Source organism: Podarcis cretensis (genome assembly GCF_951804945.1).
Source record: "Podarcis cretensis genome assembly, chromosome: 1".
In the NCBI taxonomy this organism is placed as follows: domain Eukaryota; kingdom Metazoa; phylum Chordata; class Lepidosauria; order Squamata; family Lacertidae; genus Podarcis; species Podarcis cretensis.
Genome location: NC_137170.1, coordinates 48,618,844 through 48,640,778, shown reverse-complemented (window position 1 = coordinate 48,640,778; position 21,935 = coordinate 48,618,844). Strand labels below are relative to the sequence as shown.

General features: G+C 42.2%; 1 protein-coding gene across 2 annotated transcripts in view; it reads left to right on the top strand.

Moving 5' to 3' along the window:
* The window catches only part of SMOC1 (SPARC related modular calcium binding 1), a 60,358-nt gene extending 39,890 nt beyond the window's left edge, over nucleotides 1-20,468 (top strand). For both annotated transcript variants that reach the window (XM_079990321.1, XM_079990322.1), the window contains exons 8-13: nucleotides 7,782-7,974; nucleotides 9,051-9,133; nucleotides 10,603-10,708; nucleotides 14,798-15,045; nucleotides 15,976-16,026; nucleotides 17,477-20,468. In XM_079990321.1, the coding sequence (XP_079846447.1) occupies nucleotides 7,782-7,974; nucleotides 9,051-9,133; nucleotides 10,603-10,708; nucleotides 14,798-15,045; nucleotides 15,976-16,026; nucleotides 17,477-17,493 (698 nt within the window). In that variant the 3' untranslated portion in view covers nucleotides 17,494-20,468. The remainder of the gene's footprint in view (nucleotides 1-7,781; nucleotides 7,975-9,050; nucleotides 9,134-10,602; nucleotides 10,709-14,797; nucleotides 15,046-15,975; nucleotides 16,027-17,476) is intronic.
* The last annotated feature ends 1,467 nt before the right edge of the window (nucleotides 20,469-21,935 follow it).

The following is a 21,935-nucleotide window of genomic DNA, read 5'->3' as shown; positions in this document are numbered from 1 at the left end:
ATGCACACTTCTTCAGATACAGTGTATTTTTTTATTTTGTTTTGACTATGGCAGACCAACATGGCTACCTATCTGTAACTAGTTCTAAAGGCTGAATTGAGAATGAAAAGCTGAAAAGTGGATATATTTTACAGGTTACCTTGGGTAAGGAGCAATGGACTTTATTAAAAATATCATTCTGATTACTATTCCATATTCTTACTCTTCACCATAAGGTCTCAGGTTACAGCAATTATAAAAAAATATTAAAATCAATTCAAAACCAATTAAAGGAGGTTGTGTGTGTTTGTGTAATGCCAGGTACAGTGGTACCTCGGGTTAAAATCTTAATTCATTTTGGAGGTCTGTTCTTAACCTGAAACTGTTCTTAACCTGAAGCAACTCTTTAGCTAATGGGGCCTCCTGCTGCTGCCGCCGCAGCACGATTTCTGTTCTCATCCTAAAGCAAAGTTCTTAACCCGAGAGGTAATATTTCTGGGTTAGCAGAGTCTGTAACCTGAAGCGTATGTAACCCAAGGTACCACTGTAATGAGGTGTGTTTTCGGCATGAGGTGGAAGCTACATAATAAAGGTACCAGATGCACCTCTGTGTGGAGGGAATTCTTCAGTTTTGGATCTGCCACCAAAACTGATGCTCTTTCCTGGAGCTCCACCACCAAACTTCTGAGGGTAGTGGAATTACCAACCAGGCCCATGCTACCAGTCTGAGTCCCTGAGAAGGGTCTGCAGGCAAGGAGGCCACCGTTCAGATATGGGGCCTAAGTCTAAGCACTAACCAGGGACACCTTCCTTCTTCCGCTAGGCTAGTCTGTTAACTGCCCTAGAGCACATTAGTTAATTGCTGGTGCTACTCATTCGTCACGAGAGGAGTTTGAAGGCAATGCCTGAAAATTTGGTGGTTTTCCTTGCTAACGGATCAAACAGAGAAGACAACTTTTCAGAGAGGGACTGTGGGGTAGCCCCTTCACTGCAAGGTATGGGCTTTGCTCAGAACCCTTTGTACCACAACGTTTTTAAGTTTGGGGTAAAGAGGGATTCCAGCTGTGCAGCCAGCCTACACTGTCAACCTTTCAAGAAAACCACAGGATGATGTAATGAGTGGATAAATGGAACTATAAACAGCTCTGGGAAAGCTAGCAGTAGCAGTCAAGTAAATACTTTGCAGCAACTAGTGGTCTGTACATGACGTTATTTGAAAGGAAGAATGAGTAATCTATTAAGGTTAGCAGCTGAAGACAGGTTCTGTATGTGTGTGTCTTTTTTTTAAAAGCCAGCCTTGGCACCCAGAAATCTGGGCACTTTAAATAGAGATTCAATAGAGATTTTCTATTATAATGTGAGCAAAAATTCAAATAGTTCTATTGTTTAAAAGTTACTTGATTCAATCAAGTAATGTAAGGAAAGTGGTAAGTGGGACCTGAATGATATTATTTTAGTTGGGAGGCAAGGGGATGGTGGCACTGATTGCAATGAGTTACAATATGATGCAAACTGACCAGCACTTGAAACCCGTTAGAAAGTTTCACATGCATTTTATAGGACATCTGTGAACCGGTTCAGTATAAATTTGGTTGACTATTATTATGAGATTTAGCAAGCATTTTTAAAAGCCCCAAGACCACTTTGTTTTAATGTGAGTTTACATCTGAAGGTATTTGAAAAACTCAGTCAACTGAATTTGCTACTTGCTTATGTAACATGGTTTCTAGGGGCTATATGGAAAAAAGATGGCTGTTCCCATGTTATTCCATGGGGTGGCCATCTTTTCCCCCTGTACAGATCCTTGAAACTGTTCGATATGACCACATAGTGCCATTTCCCAGAACATTCCCAGCCTCATTTTGAAAGCAGATGGCCTTTATGTTTTAAGGAAGTTAAAGGAGATACAGAAGACACAAGAAAGTGGCTTTAAAACCCTTGAACCACCTTGTAGTATGGCAAATTTATTTTAAAAAACGACCTCACATGAAAGCTGCGCATGTGCAGAAAGTATAAATTATCATTTAGTCAAATATTGATTTGAAATATGAAAATATTATAGCTTGTTAACATCAGTGTGTGTATGTGCATGTGTGTATAGAAATCACTAACATATTAGATTCCAATTATGAAAATGCTCATTTCTAATTTCTGTATCATCGCTTAATTTCTCCTGCTTGTTTTCCAATGTTCCAAGTGTTTTGCAGTAAATAAAGCATTATAAAATAAAATGCTGCTTAAACATACTAGGTTTGTAAGAATGATTTTGATTTGGTGAGGAGGAACGGATATTCTGTTACAAGGATACAGATTATTTAGCCCAAAGAGATTAAAACAGGCTTCCCCAACCTCGGCCCTCCAGATGTTTTGAAACTACAATTCCCATCATCCCTGACCACTGGTCTTGCTAGCTAGGGATCATGTAGGCCAAAAACATCTGGAGGGCCAAGGTTGAGGAAGCCTGGATTAAAATATAGAAAGTTAGTCTATAGGGCTCTGCATTCTAGCAAATGCAATAGTGTTAGAATACCAAATGCACATTTCTGGAAGCCTGACAGAATTTGGAATGGTTGTTAGAATATTTATTGGCAGTGGTGGAAAAAATATATTTGAACCATTTTATTTTATTTTATTTTATTTTATTTTATTTTATTTTATTTTATTTTATTTTATTTTATTTTATTTTATTTTATTTTATTTTAAATTAGAAGTGGGGTGGTCCATCCTTGGTGAACTTAAGCTTTAAGTTGGCTTGTCTGGAGGCAAGTATGGCTGAAGCAAGGCAAGGAGTGATGGAAGAGGCTAAGCCCTTCCAGACAGCCAGCAAACAAAGTAATGAATAACATGCCACTGGGAACCAGTTAATCTAACCTTATGAAAAGGTGCAAAGTATACAACTGGGAAAAATAACACCATATAATAATCAGCACGCAATCATAGGTGCTAAAACCATATGCAGCTAGACAAATAAATGAGGTTCGCTCCTGCTGGCCATGTGATAAATCACTCTCAAAGAATTCAGTCTCTCCCCTACCTCCAAAGAAAGAAAACAAATTACTCCAAGCACAAAGTCATAACAGCAACCTCCCCACAGCTGCTGTAAAGTCACATAGGGGCAGGAAGGGAGAAGGGGAGGAAAAGAAGCAAGGTGACGGGGGAGCAAGGTGTCATGAGACGTTAGAACGAAATGTCAAAGTGCTTGACTGGGAGCCCATGGATTGGCCACTGCAGTTAGAATGAAAACAGAGAGGCACCAATAAACGCTGGTTAGCTTTCCTGCAAAAGAGGTGCTGGGGTTCAAGCATGCCACTAGTTCCATATCCCATGTGTGGGTCGGTAGGTGGACTTTGCACTCAAGTGGTGAGACAAATGCATTGTCCCTGTTCTCTAAGACATTGGCCTTATTCCAGATGTTGTGGAGCTGAGCTCTGGAATGTATAATAGGTTTGGGGGCTGAGCCCTGACTAATGCTAAGCTCTGTAATTTAGGTTAAAAATGGTGAACTGGCAAAACAATAATAGATGTTTACTGTTTTTAAGCCTTTACGTGCTAATGTGTCACACGCAATATGCTGCTTAGAGACTCTGGTAATTTAAGTGGTATATAGATAGCACAAATAAATGAAAAAAATAAAATGAATTTATTTATTTATTTATTTATTTTGAGCCAGAATGCAAGGTCTCAAAATAGATGTGAGCTGGTGTTCTGGGGTAGAAGCATCTTACCCACCGCTCCCCAAGTGTATCAAAAATAACTTCTTTGTGGGCAGTGATGAAAACCGAGAAAGGGAGAGGAAATATTTCAAATACATATTTCAGATTATTATATTTAAGATGGTTTGGAGTTAATCTGGACACACACCTGGAGTTCAGAATAGTGAAGTGTGCCATCTGCGTTCTTTGCAGGCGAGTTCTACTAAGTGTATTTTGGAGAGTTTTCCACTGTATCAGTTTGTTCTCCATCTTGACTCCTCCTAATGGTTTATGAACCAATACTGCACATTTGCCATATGGTTCTGTATGTACTTCTCTGCATTTCAAATAGGAGAACCACAGTGAAATTCACTAGCTGGTAAAGGCTCAAAGGTTATCTACTTCAGAGACCAAAAGCACTTGTAAACAAAATTGAAAACAAAATTGTACTGTATTGTGTTTTACTGTAATCTTTCTTCTTGTGCTTTTTGTAGAGGCATAGAAAGCCAAGACAAAGCATTTGGTCTTCTAGAGACTGTGGTTATGGAAGGGGAATAAAAGCCTTCACTTATTTCTTTTTCGAAAGCAAAATACTCCAGTGATTGCTATCCGACCCTAGATGGTATGTCATGAGAAGTGCAGGTGTTCTTGTATAAAGGGAGTGGGGATAGAGAGGCACTTATGCATCTGCTCCTCCCAATGTTTGCTCAGCTGGTGTTGTGCTCCTAAATGGAAAGGGGAGTTTTTGCCCTTTCCTTACCTGCTGTTTCCATGACTTGCAGGCTTTTCTTTTGGGGGCTGAAGGGAGATGCCTCCTTCCCACACTGAAGACTTGTCAGTTACTGAATGTATTGCATGGCTTTTTGTTTCTTTGGTAGGGAAGGGGAAATTGTGTCATAAGGAACATAAAGCCTCCGATCTCTGCTGAGCGTTTGATCTGGGGATACAAATCTCCATTTTCAATGTCCCAGCCATAGCATTTCGTACTCAATGCGCTGTTGCCAGACGAGCCATTTTTGTGCCTTAGGTGGAAAATCTGTACAGTTCCACACAAGGCGGTAACACTTAATAATAAACTACATAAATAATAAAGGGAAATTTCTACGTTTATTTAAGATGACCCCATATCTACTTGTTGAGATGGGCCACCTCACCCTCTCTAATGTTGACAGTAATATTTCTCAATAACCTCTGGGTATAGGGTGGTATATTATTCAATAAATAATAAAAATAAAAATAATAAAACAAATCTGGGGTGATTCCTGATAGGTTTGGAGGATTTAGCTGGTATTGTTAGTGATCCTGTTAAGAGCTTTGTTGGCTTTGGAATGGTGAAGGCCTCTGGTGGTTGACTTGATTCTCCCTTCACATGCTATGGAGAACCTATTTAGTACTAGGGAAGGATGAAACAGCCAATTTAGTTTATTTTCATTTCTCATTTTTTCAAACTTAAATTCAGTTCCTCACATTTCTGCAGCGATTTGCATTTTTTAAGTGCCTCACAAAAATTCAAGATTTTAGTGCGAATTTCTTGTAATATACACATCTTTGTATGCAGTTATCCGTGCTATACACATTTTTGCAAAATAGTTCCCGTCAGAGCAGTACCTATGTATCTACTTGCACTTTGACGTGTTTCGAACTACTAGGTTGGCAGGAGCAGGGACCGAGCAACGGGAGCTCACCCCATCATGGGGATTCGAACTGCCGTCCTTCTGATCGGCAAGCCCTAGGCTCGGTGGTTTAACCCACAGCGCCACCCACGTCAGGTAGCATAAAAAGAGGTCCCCAGGCTCCAGATTATCCAGCTGTGCAATAAATGTTTAAGGGTAAACTCGAGTAGGATTCACATGTGAAGCTAGAATAGAGAATCTAGCACAGAGAAGCTGTCAACATGTCCCCAACACTCAATAGATAAAAAAACAAAAACCATTGCAATCTTCCCAGTCTATCACAACCATCTCCACTTCTTCAGTCATCTGCTTATCCAGAGTTTGAGGACATAGTATGTCTTTAAGAACATAAGAAAAACCTGCTGGATCAGGTCATGGGCCCATCTAGTCCAGCATCTTGTTTTCATAGTGGCCAACCAGATGCCTGTGGGAAACCCATGAGCAGGACATTAGCACAAGATCACTTTCCCCTCCTGTGAGCCAGGAACAGATGCTCCATATTTTGAAGGAGTGTAGTCAAGATTGCTTTGCTACCTCGTCTGATGCTGGTGTGAACTCTTGGACTCGACATTTTGCTTTGAATTCCTGCATTGCAGAACTCTGCAGAGTTAAGATGTAAATATGTCTGGAATGCCCTTCATTTCAGTGGAGCATTTTCCATTGCATAAAACAAATAAATGGAAAACTTGAGCAGACCATGAAGGGGATTATTTGGCTCCCTTTCCCTTGCATCTGAATAAATGAATGACCCACCTCACCTTGACAGGAAAGGTGTAAATTGCTGTCAGGCAGAGAGCTTGAGTAATTTGGCAGCTTGTGATGTAATTGATTTGTGAGGATGCCCAGAGGCCTCTAACTGAATAACTCCTCTGTTTGTATACAGCACAGAAACAGTCACCTTAAAATAAAGAGTAAAGCCTGTCAGCAAAGCAAAGTTCCCTTAAATATCAGCTGAGGACTGAATTTTTCAGATTTTGTTCATTTTTAAAAAATTACCCCTCCTCTCTACTCTATTTTGCAACCCTGATCAAGTTGCTCTTGTTATGCCAAGTTGCGCGCGCGTGTGCGTGCGCACACACACACACACACACACACACACAGAGAGAGAGAGAGAGTTGTTGTTTAAAGGCATCATTTGCGGAGATTTTTCTGAGGTAACATTATTTTGTGTGTGTATGGATGTTGCTGGACTAAACTCCCAACATCCTTAACAACTAGCCATGCTCACTGGGACAGAGAGGAGTTCTAGTGTAGTATCATTCACTGCCTATCAGTAATCTAGGCAGTGGTTTCAAAATCCATGGAGAAATCTATGCTACACATGTCCCATGGTATCCCTGTCTTAGGCTGTGTATGCACTAAATCTTTTGTTAAGGGTGGCTGGGAATCGTAACTCTGTGAGGGTATTTTGAAGATGATATAAAATTATAGCATGCTCATAGCCTTACAGAATCATTTTGCATGGGATTCTGGGTCGTATTCTTGGGAGCGCTTACAAAGCATCAGCCAGGACTGTCAAACAGTGATGATGTAGTCTCTGGAAACTGGCTGTACCTTTGAACATGGTCAACATTCCTCCCCTATGGCTGTCTGTTCCACCAGCAAGAATGGTGAAAAAGCTTAAGGGAGGACCTCTTGATAAGATTCCCAGGAACTGCAACATTCCATGGAACACAGGCTAAAAACTGCTGGATTGAGAGATGTACTAGCAACTGCAGCTGTTGGTATCTTATCTCCCTTAAGTAAAGGTAAAGGTAAAGGTAAAGGTAAAGGTAAAGAGGCCCCTGACCATTGGGTCCAGTCGTGGCTGACTCTGAGGTTGCGGCACTCATCTTGCTTTATTGGCCGAGGGAGCCGGCGTACAGCTTCCGGGTCATGTGGCCAGCATGACTAAGCCGCTTCTGGCAAACCAGAGCAGCGCATGGAAACGCCGTTTACCTTCCCGCTGGAAGGTATTTATCTACTTGTATTTATCTACTTGCACTTTGACGTGCTTTCGAACTGCTAGGTTGGCAGGAGCAGGGACCGAGCAACGGGAACTCACCCCATCGCGGGGATTCGAACTGCCAACCTTCTGATCGGCAAGTCCTAGGCTCTGTGGTTTAACCCACAGCGTCACCCGCGTCCCTTATCTCCCTTAACTATCAAGCACTAAAAAGCAAAACAAAACAAAACAAAAACCCCACACAAACCTGACCACTGGCTAAAGATTATCTGGCAACGTAATGTCTCGTAAAAACCTGAACCACAGTGGTGACTTTTGTGACAGCATCTTAGGCCTTTGGCTGTAGGATCATATTGTAAGTCATGTTTGAAGAAGGTAAATAGGGCTTAATTCCTTTATTTATGGGGTTTCCTAAATTATCAAGGTGGGAACTAGAGGTGGGGCTTCATCATATGCCCTGGATAGTGACCCTCCCTTTCTTTTCTTTTCCAGAGAAAGTTAACTCATGTGACCACGAGAGGCAGAGTGCTCTTGAAGAGGCCAGGCAGAACCCTCGTGAGGGGATTGTTATCCCTGAATGTGCCCCTGGAGGACTGTACAAGCCAGTGCAGTGTCACCAGTCCACAGGATATTGCTGGTGTGTTCTGGTAGACACAGGCCGTCCTCTGCCCGGTACTTCCACACGGTAAGAATCACCTCCTTTTGAATTACATATTAGAAAATAAAATAAACTGTGGCCTGGGGGTCAAGGAGCCACCACTTTAGGGTTCAGGACATACACTCAATATACACTTTCTTTCTCATCTGCAAGGGTGTTTTATTGTTAGTGAATAGCATAGTTGGACCCAGAGGACAGAGGATTTATTGCCATTTCTGCTAGAGGAAAGCCATGGTCATGGCGTATTAAATGTCAAAGAGAGGCAAATTTAAAATTAAATAATATTTTATACGTCAGAAATGTTGGTGCATTTCTCTTCTGCACATTAAACTGGCTTAAACCCCAGACAGATGGAAAACTAAGACAATGGTATTTTAATGTGATTCTGCATATTTTATTTAAGTTCCTCATTTTCTTTGCTGCTCCCTCCCTTATGTTAAACCTGCTCTCACTTGCCTCTCTCTCCCACACTCATTGCACTTGTTCCTTCAGGGCAGCCTGTCCCCACCCATTCCTGTAGAACCTTGGGAAACAGGCAAAGAAAACAGTGTGATGATGGGCTAGTGCAAATACTATAGACACAAAAATATTAATAAGTTACCAATGCCTTAAGTATAAAAACAAGCCAACAACAAAAAAAGCATGTGTGAGACAGGTCTATTTAGTCCTGCGTTCTGGTTTGCTGAGGATTCTGGGAGAGTTGTGGAGTGGTTTTGGGGAGTCCCCACAAGACAGTGTGCCATGTCTGCTAAGTGGTCTCCTTAAACCCTTCGGACCCCTGGGAGTGGGGTGGGAGGTCAAGATGAGCAGTGTTAAGCCCAAAGGAGAGAATCCTGTTCTTGCAACAACCAGTCCTATTATTTTGCTCTTTCTACTCCCCCCCCCACAATACTCCTGTGTCCAATTTCTCTGATCCATTCCCTTCCACTAGCTCTAGGTATATAAAGTCGGCAAATAAATGCCAGAGGGCACAATGTTCCCACCTGCCTCTTGCGCTGCGGCTGCTCTAGCTAACACTTGTTCACGGAGTGGGACAAAGAGTGGGAGAACTCCTGAAGTCCATCCCTAAGGACATATTCTTTTTATATCTCTTTGGTCTCTAGATACGAGACCCCCGTGTGTGAAAGTGATGCCAGATCGAAGAGCCCAGAAACGGATGACCCTTTCAAAGACAGAGAACTTCCAGGTCAGAGAACTTCCAGGTCACTTGCTTATGGCAGCATTAAAAGCTAAGATAAATAAGATGATGAGCATTATAAAATCTCAGATTTGTAGCGATGGAAAGGACCCAAAGGCCCCATCTGGTTCAGCCCCCTGCAATGCAGGATTCACAGCTAAAGAATCCCAGACAGATAACCTAAGAGAGAACCTCTGCTTAAAAACCTGCAATGAAGGAGAGTCCACCACCTTCCAAGTTGGTCCGTTCCACTGTCAAACAGCTATTGCTGTCAGAAAGTTCTTCCTAATGTTTTGTCAGATGGCTCAGAGTGCTCTAGGGACAGTTAGCAAGTGGACCTCTGAGTTGAGCTTTGTCTTGGGTTTTTATCTGTGCTCATACGTTTATTGCTACACTCCCTGAAGATAATCGTAGGAAATTTCATCATGGTATGTTTATTTGTATGCCACTGTCTCCCAAAGTGGCTTGCAATATATCAAATGAGCAGTAATTATAGTAGTTCAAAAGGCTTATTAGAAACCATTTGAAACAGCCATAAGAAGAAGAAGACCAACCCCACCCCCCGAAAAATTAAGGGGAAAAAAATTCCCTCTCCATGTAAAGTCTAAAATAAATATATGCTTTGAATGTGGGAAGTAATCCTATTCCACCCCTGTTGCCTCCTGATTTTCCACTTACTTCCCATCATTTCTGTTGGGCTCCATGTTCATCAGAGTAATTCTTGTACAAACTTTGGTACAAAAATGGTGGAGGCCAGAAGAGTGTGGCTGGCTGGTTACTCAAACATGCCCTTCTGCACATGTGTGGCTACTAGTTTTTTATACTAGTTTACTGATGATTTATGAGCTGCTGGAGGTAATTTTAATTATTTTTAAATCTTGTATTATCTGGTAATATTTATGTTTAAATCTAACCTTGCATTTTAATCCTTTATGGATTTCCACGTCACCAGAAACTGGATTTGTGTGGATCCTACTGTATTTTATATGAATGTAAACAAACATCCACACTGTGATTTAAAACATCCATGTGAACTGAAATCCACGTTAACCTCTGATATTGCTATCTTGGTGGCTATGTGTGCTTGAGTTCCTGTGTCCTCATCGCCTCCTTTCCCTTTTCCCTTTGCTGCATTTCCTATTGTGCCGGGAGGACTTTTTGTTTGCTCATTTACACTGATTTCTATGCAGAACTTGCTGTATGCATTTGTTCAACCATACTTCTGTCTTTGCCTTGTTGACTTTGGGAGCAGCACCATAGAATGCATATATGACAGAAAACTACAATGTGGGTCACATTTGGAAGGAGGGTGGGCAGGTGTGATTTAGGCTGCCTGCAAAAATGCAAGACACAGCAGTCATTAGAACTGCACCCAGACAAAATTTGACAACTCCATACAGCATAGACATGGCCTTAGGAAGAAGAAGAACCTGTTCTGACTACCATTTGTTCAAAGGAAGCTTCTATTCCCTTTGCAGGCTGCCCAGAAGGGAAGAAAGTAGAATTTATTACAAGTTTACTAGATGCTCTCACCACAGACATGGTACAGGCCATTAACTCAGCAGCACCTGCTGGAGGCGGAAGGTGAGTTTGGGATGCATTCAAGTTAAACTGAAACAGGAGAACCAAAGATGTATCTGGTCTTAAAGGAGACTATTTCATTTGAATAATACACTAGGGAAATTCAAGCTCTGGACTCGTTCATAAGTAGGGATGGGGAGGAATCTGATTCAGTTTGCTTTTGAAGGTGTATGTACCCGATTTGTCATTTTTGAAACAATATGCAAACTGAGAAACAGCCGTTCTTTGAAATTCACCCTTCTCCGAATTTTGCAATGAATATGCATCTATGAATCAGTCTGCCTAAGCCTTGTGCATTTCCCATTGGTTTCGTAACAGTGCACATTATCATATTTTAGAAAGTAAAAGTGCAGTGGGCAAAATAATATGACCTTCAGTTTCCAAAGCAGATATTTTTGAGAGTGTTATTTCATATCTTATTTACTGAATTTTAATGGCTTTTGTAAAGGATATCCTAATTTGGCATTTCTGCCTTGTTAATCGTATTAGTGGTTGAATGTCTGTGAACTGGATGTTCTGCAGTCTGCTGGTATGCTCAACATGCAATGCAAATACAAATACAGATGATAATTTTTTTAAAAAACACCCTTTCCTTGGATTTAAGACTAATATGAGCCAAAAACCTCTGTAGGAGGAAGTATGCTTACCCTTTTCTAAGCCAGAAGTGGCTTGCTTTCAGATTTAAGTAATTCTGTTGTATCAAATACAGTGAGTCAGAGGTGAAGAAGACTCCAGAGAGTATATGGCATCCTTAATAGCTTGAGTTTCAATCTTCATACCATTATAAACAGCACACTTTAAAATAAAGGAGGCAAAGTTAGTTTGCTGGAGAACCTAGGTAAATGTAAATAGAAAAATCTGTGATTTCTTAAAAGCCCTTACCATGCCAGTAACTGATTTTCATGAAGTAGTGTTTGCAGAAAATAAATTTTAAGCAGTACCTGATCTCAGATGAACTCACCAGAGGAAAACTGCATCCTGGTTTTTAGGAAAAAAGGAAGGACAAACTACATTCTGAGTGCAGGAAAAGTATGCTAAAAGGGGCAGGGGAATAGCAGCTTTTTTAAGATCCCAGGGTTTCTCATTGCCTGGTGTCCAAACAACTCATTGACTGAAAATACTGACAGGAGAGAGCAGCCAGAAATTTAACGGTTGCATTTTTCTTCATAACTTGCTTTCTAGTAGGGCTAGAAACTTGCTGTTAAAATAAAATAAAATCTCAGGCACCCCAGGGGGTGTCACTAACCACACTCTATCTCTGCATATAGGAGACAATATGCTTGAGACAAAGCTTCTGAAGTTGTGATCAATATGAGGGGTGTTTTTTTTAGCCCTTCAGCATTTCAGGCTTCCATCACACATTCCCAGTTACTTACATGGTTTACATTACAGTCGTACGTACCTTGGATCTCAAACGCCCTGGAACTCGGACGTTTTGGCTCCCAAATGCCACAAACCCAGAAGCGATTGTCCCAGTTTGTGAACGTTCTTTTGGAACCCAAACGTCCGGCGGGGCTTCCACAGCTTCTGATTGGCTGCAGGAGCTTTCTGCAGCCAATCAGAAGCCACGATTTGGTTTTCGAATGTTTTGGATTGAATGGACTTCCAGAACGTATTCCGTCGACTTCAAAGGTGCGACGGTATCTTGATTTGTTTCTGTGGGAACTGGGTGGCATGGTCAGATGGAAGGTATCAGTTAAGTCACAGCTTTACAGCATTTTTTACTATTTCATTTTGCTTGTATGCCAGCCTTTGGGGGATAGCATGAGGTGACAAACTGGGGCAGATTGTAATGTGGTGATTTTAAACCTTGCTTGTGACTATAGAGAGGTGGGTGTTTGAGATGGGTGCTTGTTTGGATTCAGTTTGATGGACACAAATGTGTTGCAAATGAATGACACAACTATTTTGAGAAGCAGTAATGTGCTGGGTTGTCGTGACTGAGAAGAACCAATGTGCTGGTTGTGTCCTCCTCCTCATTTGCTAAGGAGCATAATATTGTGCCCTGATGTTAAACTCAGATAAATCTGGCAGGAGACAGAATAGTATGTGGTGTTCATTAGTGGGCTTTGTTTCTGAGTGAGGTCAGCGGTTCCACTGTTCTGTCACTCGAATTCCTCACTTTCTATCGTGAACAACTGTTTTCATCTTGATAGCAGGGCCAGAAACTGCCAGCCCACAGAGGGCCTTAGCAAATGTTTTCAATTTTCTACAGATGTTCACTCAGCAATTTGCTGTCCTTTTGAAACCCTGTGAGGCAATTTGTACCTGCAATACCATACCACATGTTTTCAGACGAATTTATTGTGCAGATGCCTTTACATATGTCCAACTTTACTATTATTTTTATTTAATTACTGCAAGGGGAGAATTCTGATTGTGGGAAGATGACAGTACTTAAGATTTCCACTGCATTATAGAATCTTCAAAGTGCTTCACATTGATTATCTCAGAGGTTTAGGCTATACCAGATGAATTAATAAAAGCATTTCAACTCAAAGGGGCTAGGAAGTAAAAAAAACAAAAAACAAAAACAAAAACAAAAAAACACCGCAGCAGAAGCAGCACAACATCACATGGTATCTAAAAAGCACATTCAAGCATGCAACTAAATTCACTTACCTTTTAAATGGCTCAAAAACCGCAATACCTCAAGGGGCCGCCTCTCTGCATATGTACCAGCCCAGACCCTGCAATCACTATCTGAGGCCCTTCTTTGTGTGTCTTCTCACTAGAGATCCTGAGGGTGGCAACATGAGAGCGAGCCTTTTCAGCAGTGGCTGAATGTGGAATGCTCTTCCCAGGGAGACTCGCCTGGCACCTTCATTGCATATCCTTAGGCACCAGGGAAAAACCTTCCTCTTCTCCCAGGCCTTTGCTTTGTACATGTTGTGGTAGGACTCCATTTAAAGAGGAAGAACTGCTGATGCCCTGTCTAGTTTGACCCTTACCTTAATAACCATTATAAGCCTATTGATGGAGTAACAGGCGTTAGCTCTGTCTTGCAGTGCACCTTTGCAGATGGTTTTATTCCTTCATTTTGTAGGTGGATAAAATGCGGCTCACTGTTGGATCCACTATAAGACCTCGTAGTGGAAATTGTACTCCATAACATGACTGTGTGCTTGCGTGCATCTATACGTGTTTGTGGTGTTACCACAGCAAAAGGGAGAAACAGCCTTATGTTTGCCAACCCCCTTTTCCCTTAAAAAGCTGACAAAGGTAAACTTGTTTTTGTTGGTCAGGTTAACCTAGGTGTGTGGAGGAGGGGAGAGGTGATGTCATTTCCTCCTGCATCTACATCTAAGGAGCTTTCTTCAAACTATCTGTGTGCAGCATTAGCAGAACTGTTGGCTTTGTTTTGATGTGGTCAAGCAAAGTAGGCTCTTGAGACTTTCTACGTTATTCCTTATTTTGTTGTAAGTCTTAGGGGTTTTTTTGTGTGTGTGGTGGAGCAGAAGGCAAACTGTCTTTTTGAACAAATTTACTGCCCCTTTTCTGCAAGACTTGCAGTTTGGAAGATCTTTCATGTGGTTCAGGTTTAGTGAGAGATGGTGGCATGTAGGGAAACAGTAACCTACGAAGTGGCTAACTGTGTTCGCTTACAGGTTTTTTCCTTTCTTGATGGTTTTGGCTGAGAGTGAGGCAACACACACTTTAAACAATAGATCTAAGCATCACTAAAACAAGTACCTTCTAAGCCAGGTGTATGTTGCGGATCTGCTTCACCACCAAGAGCTGAATTACAAAGAGAAATTTAAATAAGCAATATCCCTTGTTTATTACATTAATGCTCTAGTACACTAATTTTCTGTTTGAATTTCCCCATGTGTTAGATATTATAAACAAGCCCTTTCAGCTGATAGAAGAGACTGCTAGAAGTCCCCTTAATGATTTCTAAAAAAAATCAAAAGCACAGCTTTCCCTAATAACCATTTGCTGTTGCTAGACTTAAGCAAACAAAATAGGACTCCATCAGAACTTTTGTCAAGAGTCTGCTCTGCCAGAGAGAGAGAGAGAGAGAGAGAGAGAGAGTATTGAAAAATTGGGGGTTACGTTTCCTGTGAGCCTTCCTTCTCCTCTTGTTTCCAGGTTCTCTGAGCCTGATCCCAGCCACACGTTGGAAGAGCGGGTGGTCCATTGGTATTTCAGCCAGCTGGACAACAACAACAGCAGTGACATCAACAAGAGGGAGATGAAGCCCTTCAAGCGCTATGTCAAGAAGAAAGCCAAGCCCAAGAAATGTACGCGTCGCTTCATTGACTACTGTGACCTCAACAAAGACAAGTCCATCTCACTACAAGAACTGAAAGGTTGCCTGGGCGTTGGGAAGGAAGGAGGTGGGTAACACTTTTGTCATACCTAAAGGACACGGGTGGGGAAGCTCAGGCTTGACAGGGTGGTAATATTTCTGACCATCAAGATTTTCTCCAGCCAAACCCTCTCTCCAGCCCTACTTTGAGTGCTTTTGCCTGGCAAGAATGTTTGCCTGGATGCAGGATAGAGCTGTGTGTGTAGAAACCAGTTTATTGTATAAAAGTAATATTTGCATGCATTACTCTGCCCACCTTTACCTCTTGCCTCAGCTGTCGCTGGCATGTGGCCCCCAGAAGTTTGCGCAGAAGGGAATGTGGCCCCCAGGCTCTCAAAGGTTCCTCACCCCTGCGGGAGCGCTTGAACAAACCAGTCCGCTTTAGGAAGCAGCCTAAAGTTTAGCACCCTCTGGTGGCCATTGCCAAAGATGTCAGTTTGCAAAAAGAAACATGAAATCATGTTTCTGAGCTTCAAAGGTGCCCAGATGTGTTCAGTTTATATGTCCATGGACACTAAAAGAATTACCTTTTATAACCAGAAGGCACTTTTGCTCCTAGCAAATTTATACCTGAAAGCACTCGCATCTTTAGCAAGAGGTGGTTATCTTGAAACCAGCATCCTCAAGTTTTTTTGAACAAATCATCATTCTGTTAGAACGACACTTACTGGTGGTGGTCTGAAACATTGCACGTGGCAGATTGGTTTGCACGTGGCAGATTTATTTTTCCTAAATCTGCTTCATCACTGAACAAAATACTTCTTGAAAATACAGGCTACTCTGACTCAGTCAAAATACCTTTACTGTAGAGGGATGTGACCTTTGCACTTTCTGCTTTACTTCTTCCTTGCGGGGCTTCAGTCGTCATCACTGGTAGATCAGCCTTGCTACTTTCTTAAATCTGCAGTCTTTATTATACATGGAAAAATTCACTGGACAAAGGATTTCTATTTTGCAGGGAGCGTTGGAAGTTTCCCCCATGGAAAAAGACAAGGTGTTAACCCTTTCAGTAAGTACTTCTGTCATTCCTTCCCCTTCCCCCTGATCCGAGTCAGTCTTGATCAGCTGTGTATTTTGGGGTTGTTCCCTCCCCAACCGCAATCCTGCCTAAACCTACTGCTAGCCATTGCCTGGCCAACTATAATGGAAAGGAGCTAGTTCTGTGGATATTATTACTGATTAACCAGGCAAGAGGGTGCTTCCATATGACAAGCTGATTTAATCGCTGGGATAGCTGTTGTCAGTATTTATTTACTGAACTTCATTTAAAATACTTGGATGCTACCTTTTCACATCTCTAGGTATCTCAAGGGGAAATAAGATTAAGACAACAATGAAATTCAATAAATGTGCCTAAGACAGTATATATTCATATGCGTGGGAGAGAGAGAGAGCACTCCTGGAGAAGCAAAACACAAAATAACCCACCTAGCCCAATGTCACCTAGAATAAAAGTGATTGGCAACCTTTCTGAAAGAGGGCACTCATTCGGAGCCTGGCTCTCACCCTTTGACTGCAACTACTGCCGAGTGGAGTTGTCCTTGAGATACATGGGTCCCAGGCTGAATGGTTGAAAGTTAACCACCAGCACTTGGAAGTTAGTCTAGACCAGGCTTCCTCACCCCCGGCCCTCCAGATGTTTTGAGACTACAGTTCCCATCATCTCTGACCACTGGTCCTGCTAGCTAGGGATCATGGGAGCTGTAGGCCAGAAACATCTGGAGGGCCGAGGTTGAGGAAGCCTGGTCTAGAAGCAAATTGTCAGCCGCCGCTGCTGCTGCAAATTCAAACATATCCCCATCTCCTGATGTCAGTCAGGAGAGAAGCAGCATAGTTTTTGATTAGCTGCAGCTTCTGAGTTGGTTTTAAGGGCAAACCCAGGTAAAGTCCTTTACACTACTCAGCGCTTAGCCACACTTCTGTTTGTCCCATGTTTTATAGGCATGGGGTCCGAGAAGTGGTGTGGGTTTTCCTGGGGAAAGCGGTGGGACAAATGAAAAACCTCTTGGAACTGTGCCTAGAAATCACAGGACAAGAGGAAGTTTGGGTGAGAGCTCTCAGTCCTCCTGGCTGCATATAGTGAGGTTTCTGCTGTCTGAAAAAGGGGCAAAACTTTGGCAACAGGTGTGGCCAGTAAAATGTGCTCCTTACCGATGAGTTTGGTGTATACTGGCGGTTGTTACCAAATTGGTATGTGCAATAGCAGAGATATCCCCACCCCAGCAATTCATCTGTTTAAATCTGCATTAAACCCCCAGGTGTGCAGAAGGGAGGGAGGGAGAAAGAGAAGCCCTATTTTTTGTAGCCTTACTGCGTATTGCATTCCCAGGTATTATTAGTTTGTTTCACAGGGAAAATCTGTTAATTACTTACTAAAAATCTAATTGGAGATTTCACTTTTTGTTTCTTCCCTCCCTCAAACTGTTGCTGTTTCCCGCTCCATCTCTCCCCAACTTTAGTCGGACGTCTTGTCTAAGAGCTGATGGAAAAGCATGAACCAGATGGAAGGAAGGACGAACCGGACAACAGGTGGAACTGGCAACATCCAATGTAGCAGAAGTGGCCACCACAACATTTGCACTTTTGGAAACAAAAAATAACGAAGAGGGGTGGAAGTTGGTCTACTTATTATGCCATTTTATATAGTACTTTAGAGAAGAAGAAAGAGTAAACAAAGAAAAAAGAAAGATAAAGAAAACTGAACAGCTACTGATGATTTAAATGTTAGGGATTTACTTGGACTTGAAGAATGATGTTTTATATACTGTATATAAATGTAAATTGTACAGTTGTCTTGTGCTGGCCTTAGTGTGACTATTTGGTTTCTGCCTATGACTTTTTTTGAAACTGGTTTAGATTAAAGGGGTACAGAGGACTCTGGAATCCAGGGATGCATTGGTTTCTGCAACCAATCAATATTCAACTTTTTTCTTGCACAAGCATCATCATGATTCAAATAAGTCAACAGTGTTGGTGGCTCACACATTACTTGAACACTGTGTGTGCATGTGTGCACGCTTACATACACATCCATACACAAACACAAATGCAGAAAATGGGACTAGTCAGCACTGGTCCCACTCAGAGTAGTTTCTCCCTCTGGAGCATCTGAGGGCTAATTTTGTATAGCTCAACTATGATCTCTCAACCAGCCAGTGCTCAAGGCCAAGACTGCCTTAGCTACAGCGGTACGACAGTTTCATGTGCTTTCAGGGTTTGCTCTGATATTTTGTGTTATGGGGTTTAAAGCTAATTGCTGCATTGGCATGAGAATAGCTTTCCCTACCCCATGCTAAATCTTATTCCTGCTGGACTAGCTGCAATCAAACTCCTGATTTTGTTTGGGTCTTGGATGAATGTTGATAAAAGTACATGTCTCCCACACTTTTGCAGAAGAAAGTGGCGTGGGGAAGTAAAAGGCTCTCTTGTCAAAATGAAATGGAGCAGGAGGAGGCAAAACTGTTCTTAAAAGATAGCATGTGTGTGCTAGCAGTATTTGTGCTGTCCTTGTTCCTGTATGCTTGCAGGGTCTTTGTGCTTAACATCTCACTGTTGAGAAATGAGGGATCTGAGTGCTATAGGTTTGCTTCCACCTTTTCTGTTGGAAGTTGTCCTGCAAACCTGATTGCCTTGGGTTCCTCTGCTTGCACTGTGATTTGTGAGTCCATATAAATGCTCCTCAAGAGCAATGTGGCAATGCATCTCCATGTTTTAGCAGTGGGCTGTTGCAAGCTGAAATACTTGAACATCATTGAAAAGTGGCTGCTTTTCAAGCAAGTCACAATGGTGGATTTACAGGACAGTGCCTTGCCCCCCCCCCTTTTAAAAATATTTTGGTATAGATAGTTGAGTCTCAGTTACCATAGAGGATGCTCAAGCTGAGGAATATCATGCTTTCTGATTCTCTCCCCCCCCCCTCCATTTTTGCTCATGCATTTCATGCACGGCCACTGTCCTTTGAAACTTTCTGGAGAACTTTCAGCAACACCTTTATTGTACAGCCATGCAAAGTGGCCGAGTCAGAAGCTCATCTTAAGCTGATGCAAGATAGTGTGTAAGGACTGCTTTATTTAGTGGAATTTTTTTTAGTGCCTATTTTGATTGGATTTGGTAGCAGAGCAATCAATAGTCTGTAGTAATAGTTCAGACTCTGAAATAAACCCCAATAGAAAACACCAGGGGTCATGTTCTACTGTTGAGAAGCAGCCCTGCATCGTCTTTCTCAGATAGTTGTTCCATCATGGTGTCTGTTTTGGCAACCTTCAGTATGTCACTTGACAGGAACATATGAAGCTTGCTGGTCCTGGCTCCTTAAATGTTCAGCAGAAGCGAAGCAAGGTTGTAAAAATAGTAACACGATTCTTTGGATTCTGAATCTTAGGGGACTTCTCTGTGGGTAAAAGATTTAAACTGGCCACAAAAGTTTAGATGCTTCTCTTTGAAAAGCTGTGCCAAATTGTTTCGTAAGTATATTTTAATGTTAATCTTTGTCTCATGGATGGAACAGCAGCACCCACTGCTGGCTTCTCTTGCATGTCACATACAATGTATGTGCCTTCCCCCTCTCCAAACTCCTCTCTGAATATTCCCCTCTTCTTTTGTAAACTGATCGTAATGTGTATGTGTATTGTGTTACTTGGTTTTATTATACAGTGTAAAAGAGTCTTATGTGGCCCACTTGACCCTGATGTAGGAATGAAGAACAACTTGTAAAGAACTTTCTGTAAGCGTTCTTTCTTTTCACATGCTGCCTCCCCCCTCCTCCAACAGCAATAGCACAGACACTGCTGTAAATTCTTCTGTGACTCACTAGCTCACCTTGTCAAAATGGCCATTGCTTGTTCATCTGGAGAGGCAGCTTTCACCCCACCTCAGCAATACAACTTTTCAGTTTTATTTCTCACACAGTGCTTACATCATCTGATCCATGGTCTCTCTAGCTGAGCATCTTGTCCACAAGGGCCAAATAACCTCTTGTTGGAAACTGTAACAGCAGCACATAGTCCTAGTTGTTCTTTCCTTGTCTGCCCTTTTGATGTGTTACAGATACACTAATCTTGGGGATGTTTGCCCTGAGCAGAAGGACGTAGAGTGGTACCTCGGGTTAAGAACTTAATTCGTTCCGGAGGTCCATTCTTAACCTGAAACCGTTCTTAACCTGAGACACCACTTTAGCTAATGGGGCCTCCCGCTGCCGCCGCGCGATTTCTGTTCTCATCCTGAAGCAAAGTTCTTAACCCGAGGTACTATTTCTGGGTTAGCAGAGTCTGTAACCTGAAGCGTCTGTAACCCGAGGTACCACTGTAATAACAGTCTTGCAGAATTAGACCAGGGCTCATCTAGCCTAGACTTCCATTGCCACTGTCTAGCTAGATGCTTCTGGGTGTACTCATGAGCCTGTGCATAAGGGAGTGATGGCCTCCCCTTTTTGGTTGGCTTGGCCATCTATTAATAAACTATGGATATTTCTGTTTATCAGTGTCTGGACATTTTTGTCTTAAGACTGTAAATTCACCTTCTTTCCATGTCTGGCTACATTCAACGGAAGGACAGTACTTTAAGAGAGCATTGCAAACCATCCCATAGAATTGTAGAGTTGGAAGGGACCCTAAGGGTCATCTAGTCCAGCCCCCTGCAATGCAGGAAACTCAGCCAAAGCATCCATGACAGGTGGTCATCCAACCTCTGCTTAAAAACCTCCAAGGAAGAACAGTCCACTACCTCCTGAGGGAGTCCGTTCCACTGACTAACCGAAAGTGTATCTTTTGAATGACAGTGGACAAGGCTAGCCATTTTGGGAGTTTTCACATTTCATAGCCTTTCCGCTCTTTATTTTCCTGGCTGGTAAATTGCCACTGGATCATTTTTGTTTGATTTTCATCCCGGTCCATGGCAGGTCAAAAGCGTTGATATTTTGATCCTTATTGCTTCTCACCATCCTTCTGCTTCCATTCTGATGACTCCTTCACATATCGTTTTTTCTTGCCTGGAAAAATGTGAACACCCACAGGCACTATCATGTTTGAAAATTGAGTGAGTCGGTTGTAGGCATCATATGTCTGTGAGAGCCACAGTCTTCTAAGCCACTCATGAGGCCTGATTAAGGCAAACTGGTTTGGCCACAACTTGACATCAAAACCATTGCTTCACACAGCATGCTGCCCCTGGGCTGTTCACCTCATGGATTGGACAATGCCCCCCAGTGTGGGCCCCTTTGGGCTGTTGGTCTTCAGTGATTCTGCATTTCTGATTACGCACATTTTTATTAGCTCCGACCATTGCTTAATGACACAGTTGCGAACCCGACTGTTCTAGAGCAAGGCTGGTCAGACTTCAGACTTGTGGGATGTGCTTTGTTTCTCACAACATCTCCAAGATGCATCAACCAAAGTTGGGGGCAAAAGACATACATGGAAGCCTTATTTGGGCATTATTCACCCCCCTGTACATCAACACAGAAGCAGAGAGTATGGCTGTGCTGCATAAGGCCAGCCCCTAACATCATGCACTTCTTCATCAACATGTGAGCTGCAAAGGTCTTTAGGGAGGACAACTTCGTGTGTACATATGAAGATGTCCTGGGATCTCCTTGTTCCTGTGTTGTACATGGGAACAAGCAGTGCTCAGACAGGGCTTTCAGATTCATGGGCTCAGATTTATTTATGTGTACCAGAATAAAGATACACTCAACCATTCCTGGTTCAACCCAGTGCCCCCTATGCTTTCTTCAGCAATATATATATATATATATATATTGTGGGGGTAGAGAATCACTATGCTGCTTTAAAGCAATCTACTTCAAATCACCAAGAGACCTATCAGTAAATCCCAGTCTGCCTTCTGCACCCACAGCCAGCTCTAAATAATCAAAAGTTGAATGGAGGGAGATTTGCTCCAAGTTTCACACAAGCTGTTGGG